The following is a 12,184-nucleotide window of genomic DNA, read 5'->3' on the forward strand; positions in this document are numbered from 1 at the left end:
GTAGCTCGTGGCCTGATTGGTGGTAGCTCGCCAAGGGGCCGTTCACATATCGCGCTCACATATTTTGCGCGCTCAAGTTCGTAATTTCAAATGTAGGCGCGCGGCAAGCGCGCTCATAATTGAAGCGACGCGCTCATTTTTTCCAGGCGCAGTATGTTTGTACTTCGCGGTTGTCTATGACAACTATTGACAACAAACCCTCCGTAAGCTGTCACGAGACTATCTATGGTAGCTCATAAGGGATACATTTTTTTTTTTTTTTTTTTTTTGCGGCACACGCAACGACGGGCCGCACTAACATTAAACTTTAATGTCAAGTAGGGGGCCACAAAATATCACCCCGCGGGCCGCAAATGGCCCGCGGGCCGCGAGTTTGAGACCCCTGGTTTATACTATTTTTTTATTTGCTGTCAGAGACTAGAATAATCTTGTACTGTGTTGACGAAAATAGTAAAGAGAACAGTTTTAAAATGGACCCCAATGCTGAAATCATTTTTTTTTTTTTTTTTTTTACAAAATATAGATTTTTAGGGCTGTCTAAGTTAATGTGTTAACTTTTGATATCAAGTGTGATAAACCCATTTTTTCATAACACTTTTTTATTTATCTATTTCTCTGTCTGTACTGTATCTCTGTCTATATATTCTATCTATCTATACACATCTATATATTCTATCTATCTCTTTGTATCTATATATATATTCATTCTATCTATATATCTATATATGATATCTCTCTATCTATATATTATATCTATCTATCTGTCTGTCTAATATTTTATAAGGAATGTTTACGTGGATGCAGAGGTGTATGACACATTCAACACTTTTATTATTTTTTATTTATTTAATTTTTTTAATTTTATATCATTAGTTTCATTCTGTTTTGTAATGAAAACCTGGTTGTAACTTTATGTATATATATATTCGAATATCCCACAAAAACCGTTTCACAGTTTGTTTCACTCCACTTGTTTCTGCCGGATCTATACTGGCTGCATTTTTCACGGCGAGCGTCAATGGCGGAGGAGCAAACCCACTATAATTTTACAAAAACTGTTATTGTTTCACAGAAGGTAATTTTAGGATTTTTTTTTTTTTTAGGCAAGAATGTAGTTGTTCAGACATCAAATATGCAATTTAGATATAAACATAGCTCCCATTTCAAAATGTGTTTAGACATTTTTGGAGATGTGAGCTCCAGGCCGTCTCCTAATCGTGTAATATTGCTCATATACACAGCCGTGCCTTTTTTTACAGTAAGAAAAAAAAATCTGCCTACAGTGAAAAATATTATACTAAAAATAATGTGAATTGATTCAGCTCTCTTTCCTTGTGACATTTCTTTCATTTTGTTTCATTTGTTTAAATTAGTTAATGTATTAATAATGTATTAACATGAACTAACAATGAGCAATACATTTGTTACAGTATTTTTTAAAAAACCCTGCTGTTTATTTTTTGTTCATGTTAGTTCACAGTGCATTAACTAATGTTAACAAATACAACATTTGATTTCCATAATGTATTAGTAAATGTTGAAATTAACATGAACTCAAATTAATAAATGCTCTAGAAGTATTGTTCATTCCAACGCCATCTCACGACCTATTCATACGAGTGATTAAAAGGTGGCTTATTCGTACGATTTGTCTAAACCCACGTGATGGGTAGGTTTAGGGGCGGAGTCAGGTGTAGGTCATTCGTACGAATTCGGGTTGTTCATTCTTAGTTCATTTTAACTAAAGTAGTTAACTAACCTTATTGCAAAGTGTTACCCATTTAATAATATTAATTATGATAACTGATTATGTAATCCAGAGTACATGTCATATTTTACTACTCACCGCAACCCATGACTTCTTTTTGACAGTGGATAAAAATGTGCATATTTTAATGAGAAAAAAAAAACCCAATGCTCATAATAAACATCAGAATTTGTCAATGTACAATTCTAGGAATGATCTGAATGAGAAAGGTTTCATATCGTTCTCTTTCAAGGTTTTGCATTCCATTATTCATGGGTGTATGCTGATTGAAGAAAATGGAAATGAGGCTATAATGAGAATTAGTCAGATTTCCTCCCTCTGATCTCGCTGATGTTTCTCTGAGGAGGGAAACAGATGCTTTGGAACGGCCCCACCAAAGCATCATTTCTCAATTTGGTAAAGCTCTGTTTACTGGGTTTTCCAGGCTTACTGGAAAAACAGCATATAGGAGGATGTCATATCTTTACAGATGAACAAATCTGACAGTGTCAGCATTATCTGCCATGTCAAATCCAAAAATAAACAGCTCAAACACTCACATACAGATATACAATGTCGTAAAGCATACATCACAGCTTTTCTATTCTTTCTCCACAGTCTTTTAAGAACGAAGATGCCGTGCCTAAGAAGGATGTGCAGAGGATCCTGGAGCTCAGTCACAAGCAAAGGTAAAGGCTTTTATTCTTTTTCCGCAGCTCCTCCCATGATCTGAATCACAGTATTAAGTAATGACTTTATGAATCTGCAACTCTCAAGGCCTGTTCACACCAAGAATGGTAACTATATAGATAACCATAATAGTGTGCACATCTAATATGCTGATTTGCTGCTCAAGAAACATTTTATATTATTATCAATGTTGGAAACGGTCGTGCTGCTTAATATTTTTGTGATTTTTTGATAAATAGACAGTTCAAAATAACGGTATTTACTTCATAAACATCATAAATGTATTTACTGTCACTTTAATGTGTCCGTGCTGAATAAAAGTATCAATTCCTTTTTAAGAAAAAAAATCTTTTCAAAAAGTTTAGACAAGGATCTCAGCCCATGCGGTGTTTCAGTCAACTTTAGATGAAATGAACCGTGAAGGAAACAGTGCTGTGAGAGACTCTTTAATGAATTACTCACTCTCACACACCAACATCGGTAATTAGAGACTGTTAGCAACTGTTTACATGCAGACGGCCATAGACAGATGCTCCGCCATTTGTCGTGTACATCTCTAAAGCTCTCTCAGCGACGGTTATTTCCCAGTTTCAAGAGCAACAGGGTTTTTTAACGCAGCTTTTACGACCTTCTCGCTTTAAACCAGATTGCATTGTCGTGGGGTTTCAGTGATAGAAAACTGCAGAACACTCCAGAACACTCTTGGTGGCATCATGGCAACAGACTGGATCCATCAACTTTCAATCCATGTTGGCTGTGGAGAGTTAGTGACAGAATTCAATTCCCCCCTGTGTCAGGTGTGCGTAATGGCTTCTATTTTTAACCCCAATCAACAGCAGACAGATATTGAAATTCAGGGCAGATGTGCTGAAGTTTCTGACCTTCACTCTCTTGATTAAAATGACAATATAAGCACCTGGTAGAAAAAGAAATGTCCCATGAACATTTGTGATTACGCAAGTCAGGAGAATGACAATGGATGCTGTATTTCGCCTGCGAGTTGGCACACAGAGATGTTTCTCAGAGCTTTATGATTTTGAATGAGTAATAATGTTTCTTTTGGGAAAACGTGCCTTTATCTACATTTTACAATGGCTAAATGCAATTCACTGCGGTTTCCAGCTGAAATGAACATTCGAGGCAGTAAAACATCAATGACTTTTATTACTTTTCACACAAAGTATGAATAAAGGGGCAGATTATGGATTAATAAAGACTTATTTTCTAGTAGTTCCTTGCACAATACTATATTTTGAAATCGCATAACCAGCTTCATATGTATGTCTCTACTAAAGAAGTAAATGTGCTCAGTAACACACTTGGTACAGCACTGGACAAACAGCACTCGGTTAAAACCTGTGAAAACCCGATTGCTTCAATCGGGTTTGGTTGCTTCAGCAAAGTGTTTTTATCTCTTACTTTCCTACACTTTTGGTTGGGTTTAGGGTAGTCTTGCGTAGCCAGATCTTCAGACTGAGAGCAGAAGGTCTGGAATCCTTAGCAGCTTTCATTGGCCAATGACTGCCTGGGAAAACCCAGACAACTTCCGGCAAATTTAGATTTGCTCTGAAAGTTAGTCTGGCAAAGAGCTCATTCAAGCTCATTTCCAATCCGCCAAAATCGCGGCACCAATCAGAAACGTTGGGGCGGGCTTTACACGATGATGACAGCGCTGGGATTTTGAAGCAGATTTTGTAGCCTACATTACAAAGATGGATGCCGCCGTCGAACATCACTCGTTCGAATCAGCGATCGCGTCTGTTTTAAGCAATTTGAACGTTTCCTTTTAGTTAAAAACCGAGCAAAGAACAACACTCGGAAATGTTTCTCCACCGCTCTGCATACGTCATCTCCGTCATCGCTCTGATTGGTTTTAGGTCTATCCGCGACGTCCGTTGGTGACGCCCCTCTGGAAATGATTTGTCTATGACGCTTTGCCAGACCATAACTCAGTTACAACTGAGAATGGTCGGGTTTTAACCAGGCTATGACCAAGAGGCCTTCTGACCGACATATAAAGCATCCAATCACAGTTCGTTTTGTTTATCGTTATGTTTAGGGGCGTGAAAATGTAATGTCGATGTCCCTACTATAACAGACCGGCGAGTAAAGCTCTTGGACGTATTTTAAAGGGTCTATGCCACAAACTTTACATGCTTCACTTACTTTTGGAAATCCAACATTTAGTTGATTCTGATAAGTTGTAAACACGTCAGCTTTCTTCTTCCATAAGGGGGTTTGGCGTCACAACGGCTTTGCTTCTAGGCAGACCGTTAAAGAACGTGACGCACGTCTCCCGGACATCCTGTAGAATTCAACCAATCAGATGAGGACTTTGAATCTCCTGAAGCGTTTTCCCATTTTGTGTGCCACATGCATCAAGCGTTTAGCCAACGTGACGTGAGAGGCTTGAGACTAGGTTTAATGTAGCTGGTACATTATTTAAAAACAAAAAATTGATAGAGCATTAGCACCACTCACCATTTCATTTCTGAACTGCCACGAGATTTACAACAACCAGCATAACAAAATGTTGCCAGATTCACATTGATCTATTTTGGATCAAACTGAATGTGCTTATGCATGTCTCTTCACTTTGAGGTGTGTCGTGAAACGTGCAAGAAGTAGCATCATTTTTAGCAGAAATGTCATTTTTACAAAGAGCCCGGGTTAAATGTTGCAGATTTCTAGCAGAAGGGATTAATAAAGAAAAAAATCTGGAATTCTGTTAATTTGTAATTTTATAAAAAAAAATTTAAAAAAAATTTGTTGTAATGATAATATAATTTAAAATAAAAAAATACATATTAGGTACATTATATAAATGCATTTTCACTAGTGGTCTCAATATTTTGGATCCCACTTTAGATTATTTCTTTTAGAATTTACATGCTGATATAAATGAGCCAATTAATAAGCAATTCATATGACTTACTAAAAATAAACTATAAAAATAATCCAGTCGGTATAAGAAGCCGGCTGTAATGGGAAAGGCTCCGAGAAGGAGGCAGGAACTGACGAACATTAATTACGAAATAAACATAAACAACAAAATGAAAGAAAAGTTACAGACGACTGCCACATAAACAAAACAACAACATAATGTCCTGGCCTAGTCCTCTCTTGTCCTTCACTGTCGTCACTCCTCTTTTTATCATTCCTCCGTGGGACTGGAGACCGGTGTGGCACGCAGGTGACACTCATTAACCCTTGCGCCACCGGCCTCGCTCCATTCACACGGCTCTTGTCCCCGCGCTGCTTGCCAGAACATCATAAAGTTGACGAAAGAGAAATGTACATGATCTAAATTGATCAGGCTTGCGGTCTTGTGACCTTCACATGCCTATGTATGTTAAGGCAACACAACTTCAGGGTGTCCTTTTTGTCATTACATGATTCAGAAGGTCCTCGTGAGTCTACCCCTTTTTGGCTGCTTTACACCCACAGTGCCCTTTTGTGAAGATGAAGTTCCATTGACAATCCTCCCAATATCTAAATTGGGCCATCAAAATAAAGTGTTGCCCTTTAAAATATTTAGCAATTGGTTTTGCCTGAAATGTCAGATACTGAAAAACATCTTAATGGTGGAACTTGGTGGTCCTCGAGTCAAATTTGTGTGACTCTCGTGTGAAATATTAAGTCTTGAGCTCAAACAGTGTAGTGGTGCTGATGTTGTGAATATTGCAAAGTTATCCACTAGTTGCTAGGCAACCATACATCCCATCCATCCTAAAATTACAGAGAATGCAATTAGCCACAGACCTCGCATGCATGCGAAGTTTGGTGAGTTTTCACCACAGGGAAGAAAAGTTCAATTTTCTATCACCATTAAATAAAACATTGAGACACAACAATTTTTTTGTTTTGCGATGCACAATGCAGCTGATTTTATTTTAGTCTTTTTTTGTGTGTGTTTAGTAAAGGGTATAGCATATCAATTCACATTATTTATCATTCGGCATCAAGCGGACAGTGTGAGCAATCCCTGCTTTATGGTAGGGTGTATTGATTTACATATTTGTCATTGCTCAGATATTGGTAAATTTTGGTTGTGCTCATGTGCTGATATGGCAAGGACTGTATGTGTGTTTTAGAGTATATCACACATTTAAGATGGCCATTGTGATCGCTATTCCCCTGTGCACTCTTATTCACTGTTTTTCATTTGTTTTTCTCTGTGCCTCTATCTCTCTCATTCACAGGGATGAGATGAAGTCGCTCCAGGCAGCTCTGCAGAAACAACTGGATGATGCAGCTGAACGTGCAGAGAAACAGCAGGCCACCGTGAGACCCTTTACACTGATGTGTTAAACTATATAAATACAACCTGCTGAAAAGCTAAAAACATGAACTTGGCTTTTGGGGACTGTCAAAATACTAATGATAATAGCCTAATAGCCTATAGCTTTTGCAGCTTGCATGATTACTCATGACATTACTGTCCAAGGCTGAGTCTTCAGTTAAAGGAACATGCCGACTTTTTGGGACTTTAGCTTATGCACCGTATCCCATAGAGTTAGATAAGTCCATACATACCTTTTCATCTCGGTGCGTGCTGTAACTATCTGACGCACCCACCGCTAGCCTAGCACAAAGACTGGAAGTAAATGGCTCCAGCTAGCATACTAATCCCAATAAGTGACAAAATAACGCAAAGATTTTCCTATTTACATGTTGTGATTTGTATAGTCACAGAGTGTACAAATAACAAGGTCATATGAGACACGGCCATCTTTTAACCGTATAAATATTGGGAACTATATTCTCAGAAGGCGAAGCACTGCTACTTGGGTGGAGTGATTACCGCAGCACCCGAGACGCACCGTGATGAGGAGCAGAGAGTTCGCTCAGAGTTGGAGTAATAGAGTCAGCAATTACTAGATAGTAAAAGCATAGTTTACAATCATAGGTATTCGCTGTATTGTAAAGAGCTGCGACAATAAACAGTGAAGATAAAGATAAGACAATATCCTGGAATAAAGATCTGATCATGGCCTTGATCAACTTTCAACAGTATTGTGGCAGAATGTGTGATGGTAATGACATTTTTTCACTTTTTGGAAAGAAAAAAAAAAAGCCTTGGGGTTGCTGACACACCAGGTTAGATAACAGTCAATAAACTTTTATTTATAAAATTAAAAAACAATAATAATTTATATTTTTAAATACAAACATGGTAAATGGACTGCATTTAGATAGCGCTTTCAACAGACCCATGGCCACCAAAGCGCTATACATATTGCCTCACATTCACCCATTCATTCGCTCATTCATACACCAACGGCGGTGTCAGCCATGCAAGGCGCCATCCAGCTCGTCGGGAGCAGCTGGGGTTAGTTGTCTTGCTCATGGACACCTCGACACTTGGTCAGGTGTCTTGCTCATGGACACCTCGACTGGGGTTAGGTGTCTTGCTCATGGACACCTCGACACTTAGTCAGGTGGAACCGGCGATTGAACCATCAACCTTCCAGTTTGTAGACAACCAACATGAACCACTGAGCCACTGCCGCCCCTGCATGTAAAATATAAAAAAAGATGCTTTCAAATCATGATGGAAAAGCTTCAGATTTAATGACATTTCTGATTTTCAAATCGTCATTCTGTCATCATAACGGAAACAACAACAACTGTTTTTCAAAATGCTTTGCATGATAGTAGGCCTAATGGAAAATTGGAAAAACCTTTCTGGATATTTGAAAAATTACATTGTAATTGTACATAAGAATTACAGAAAATACAGTATGCTTTTTACTTGTACTTTTAGTACTTTTAAAGTTATTATAAAGAGCAAGTTAAAAGTCTGTGTACTTTACAATACAAATAGAATACTGGCAAATTCATTTTTCAACACCCTTAAAAAAATATACATATATATATATATATATATATATAAATATATAAAGGAATTAAAGAGAAACAAAGAAATTTATGTTACACTTTATTTTGATGATCCAATTTAGACATTTAACCAACTATAAGTAACTTTGCAACTACATGTCAACTAACTGTCATTAGAGTATTACAGTTGTCTGTAGTAGTCTGTTAGTTATTCGACTGTTAGTTAGGTGTTAGGGTTCGGGTTAGTAGAATAAATTGACATGTACTTGCAAAGTTACTTATAGTCAGTAGAATGTCTGTTGGGAGCTTCAAAATAAAGTATTAGCAGATATTAAGCAGACAGTCTACTAATACTCTAATGATAGTTAGTTGACATGTAGTTGCAAAGTTACTTATAGTAAGTAAAATGTCTAAAAGTGGACCATTAAAATAAAGTGCCACCAAGTTTTATCCTTTAAAACTAGAATGATTTTAAAAAAATCATAGTACTTTACAAATAGATCTCTCTAATTGAATAATCCCTTCTATAGATCAGTGCAGAAATAGAATTGTTTAGGTTTGTTGTTGCTATAGCATGTTCAGACTAAATATCATGACTTCTCCATTTTGAATGTTTGCTGTTTTTCCACTGCACCCTCCAAACGAATTACCAGGAAAACACTAGAATCCTCATTGAAGTCAGTGAGATGGCATGGAGGGTCCATAGAGAGCCTCTGCTATTTTAGGCATTTACCTTTAGGTATGGAAGAGTTATGTTACAGTAATTATGGAAAACTGGAGGAAGCACCTTGCTGTCTCTGGAAGAGATACACATTTATCTGCATGCAACTTTTCTTGTTTCATCTCTGTGTGTGTCTGCGCCGTACTGCGGGGGATAGAGGCACAGGGGCTCGTGTTCGGAATGAGAATGAATCTCTCAGAATTAGCATTTCACCAGCTCTGGCCATTCTTTCCATTCTGTGAATAGTCACCACCAATTGACACCAATTACAGAGAGCAAAGCTGATTCAACCCCAGATATATTCACAAGCTGCAACAATGTGCCCGTTCAGTTCGGGGAATGTTAACATTTTGCACTGCAGTTGAAACAGCCCAACGAGCTGTGACCTTTTGTTTGTCTTTTTATGCCAACCTTTATATTAGCGGGTTATTATGTTGAGCTGTTAGCATTGTCCTGAGTTTTGGCTAAATAAATTAGGTCCGTATCAGCTTATTTTAACTGCATATTCAAAACTTGTGCAGTGAGAGACTGGTTTAGCATCATTTATTCACCCTCATGTCAATGACTTTCTTCGATATTTTGATGTCTTAGTGTTGTTTATTTTGTTTGTTTTTGGTCCATACAATGAAAGGCAATGGGGTCCAGTGTTATGTTGGACCCCATTGACTTTAATTATATGGACAAAAATATAATACTCTAATGATTATATGGACAAAAGTTCGTTCGTTCGTAAGTCAGTTCGTTCGTTCGTAAGTCAGTTCGTTCGTTCGGAAGGAAGTTCGGAAGTTCGTTTGTTCGGAAGTTCGTTTGTTCGGAAGTTCGTTTGTTCGGAAGTTTGTTTGTTCGGAAGTTTGTTTGTTCGGAAGTTCGTTTGTTCGGAAGGAAGGAAGGAGGAAGTTCGTTCGTTCGTTCATAAGGACGTTCGCTCGGACGTTCGTTCGTTCGTTCGGACGTTCGTTCGTTCGTAAGGACGAGGAAGGAGGGAAGAAAGGATTTTGAAAAGACATGAGAGTGTATAAATTATGACAGAACTTTCTTTTTTGCACGAAAGTTTTAGTAAACTATCATTTTAAGAACACAAATGTAATTATTCATGGACCTTAATCTGATATAAACCCTTTGAAGTATTCGACGAATCAAAACATGTTTAGTGAAGACATTCAGGATAGAAAAGACTCAGGATGCATGTTAGTTCACAAACAAAGCCGCGTGAAACCAGGAAATGAGAAACAAGATACCGTTCTTTTGTATTCCAAAAAAATAAAATAAAAACAAGATTGAAGAAATATCTATGCATTGACTGCATCATATCAATATAGGAACTTGGACTGAATTCAATTAAATTGCTAATCAGAATGAATCCACCTGCAGCTACGCGGGCGTATTGTCTGGAAATGCGCACAGCTGCTCGGCCTCAGTATTTAGATGTGCTGTTGTTTTTCCACAGTGTCTGCCGTGGCTGGAGGGAGGAGAGAGAGAGTTTGCGAGATGAGGTAGTTTGACATTCAGGGCTGAGCTGGGTGAATAAGGAATAAGGAGCCATAGTGGAACGTTCTATTTGATTGGTGTTGCGGTTCACCCTCAGGGCTGTAAACACTTCTGATTCTTTTTTGGCTGTTTGTACCACGCTCTGGATTGTTTTGGGAACTCTCACTTCCACACTTGTATTCTACAAAGAGACGTGTTGATTTTTTTTAAAATGGTTCTCTTTTCATTTGAATTCATGAGGGGTAAATATGATTGAGGTTTTCATGAATTTACATTGCGGTTATACAGGAAATGTACAGTAAGATGTGATCTACCTTTGTTATTCAATTTCCTTCTTCCTTTATTTTAATCTTTAAACCCCCAAACCAAGCCAATAAACCAATAAAACAAATACAAAATATATATGGCTCAGACTAGTGCTGGGCAGATTGCTTACAAATAGATGCTTACGGATTCCTAATTACAGGACAACTTTTAGTTTAGGTAATCCATTACACTACACTTTTAAGGTAATGTAATCTGACTACTGTTTGATTACTTTTAGATTACTTTTGACTTGACTCATTAATCACATTGATTTGAAAAGGATAATCTTAAGGACATTCTATAAAGAGAAAGAAAAAATATATATTTTTAAATGTATTAACAACATGAAGTGCATTAAATATTATGTTGTGTTTCCCTGACTGAGGTTTGTGAAGGAACTGCAAGTGAGTTTAATGGGAAACCTATTAAGTAATTAATTCATTCAAAAAAATTTTTAAATAAATAATTTAAAAAAAATGTAAATAAAACACTTAAAATATCTGGATTACATATTGCATGTCATCAGTTACTACCCAGGACTGGCTCAAAATAATCTCAGAAATTAAATTATGAAATAGATGTTTCTTGATTTTCGTTTGCCTTCACATATAGATACTGTAAAAGTGCAGTTACATTTCTGTACATACTGTACACTACCGTGCAAAATGTGTGGCCGTAATATTTGTTAAAGAAATCATTGCTTTTATTTATCAAGGATGCATTCAATTGATTCAATTAATATTAAGCAGCACAACAGTTTTCAACATTGATAATAATAATAATAAATGTTTTTTGAGCATCAGATCATCATATTAGAATGATTTCTGAAGGATCACGTGACAGTAATGATGCTGAAAATTCAGCTTTGCATCACATAAATAAATGACCTTTTAAAATATATTAAGCATAAAAACAGACATAAGTAAAAAAAAAAAAAAATTACATTGTAATAATATTTCACAATATTATTTTTACTGTAATTTGATAGATAAATAAATGCTGCATGTGAACAAAAAAAGACTTTAAAAATATTTTTAAAAAATCATACTGTCCCCAAACTTAACAGCATACTTTATTCTTTGTTAAATCAGTTTAAAAATATGATTTTTCCTGTATAAAATGTTACTGTGGCCTTAACATGCAAGTTTTGTTCCCTTCCATAGATAAAGTTTTTAAAGATGGAGATGGAAAAGAAGACCAAAATCATCAAAGACCTTCAGCAAGAGGTACTGAGCACCAAAATGTTTTTCTTTATCATTTTTAAAGAGGAGGAAGTGTTATTAATGTATTCATTCTGAATATATGCAATAATGCCTCAGAACATCAAATAAAAAAACCTTTAATCTTTAATAGTCGTAGCATTTACAGGATATGTGAGATTAAATGCAATT

At 36.7% G+C, this 12,184-nt stretch overlaps 1 protein-coding gene across 1 annotated transcript in view; it reads left to right on the forward strand.

The window, feature by feature from the left end:
• luzp2 (leucine zipper protein 2) overlaps positions 1-12,184 on the forward strand; it is a 129,104-nt gene that overhangs the window by 85,955 nt on the left and 30,965 nt on the right. The window contains exons 3-5 of the mRNA XM_056256194.1: positions 2,366-2,436; positions 6,640-6,721; positions 11,957-12,019. Coding sequence (XP_056112169.1) covers positions 2,366-2,436; positions 6,640-6,721; positions 11,957-12,019 — 216 coding nt within the window. The remainder of the gene's footprint in view (positions 1-2,365; positions 2,437-6,639; positions 6,722-11,956; positions 12,020-12,184) is intronic.

The sequence above is a fragment of the Rhinichthys klamathensis genome, unplaced genomic scaffold, assembly GCF_029890125.1.
Source record: "Rhinichthys klamathensis goyatoka isolate OS25496 unplaced genomic scaffold, OSU_Roscu_1.1 h1tg000005l_1, whole genome shotgun sequence".
Lineage (NCBI taxonomy): Eukaryota > Metazoa > Chordata > Actinopteri > Cypriniformes > Leuciscidae > Rhinichthys > Rhinichthys klamathensis.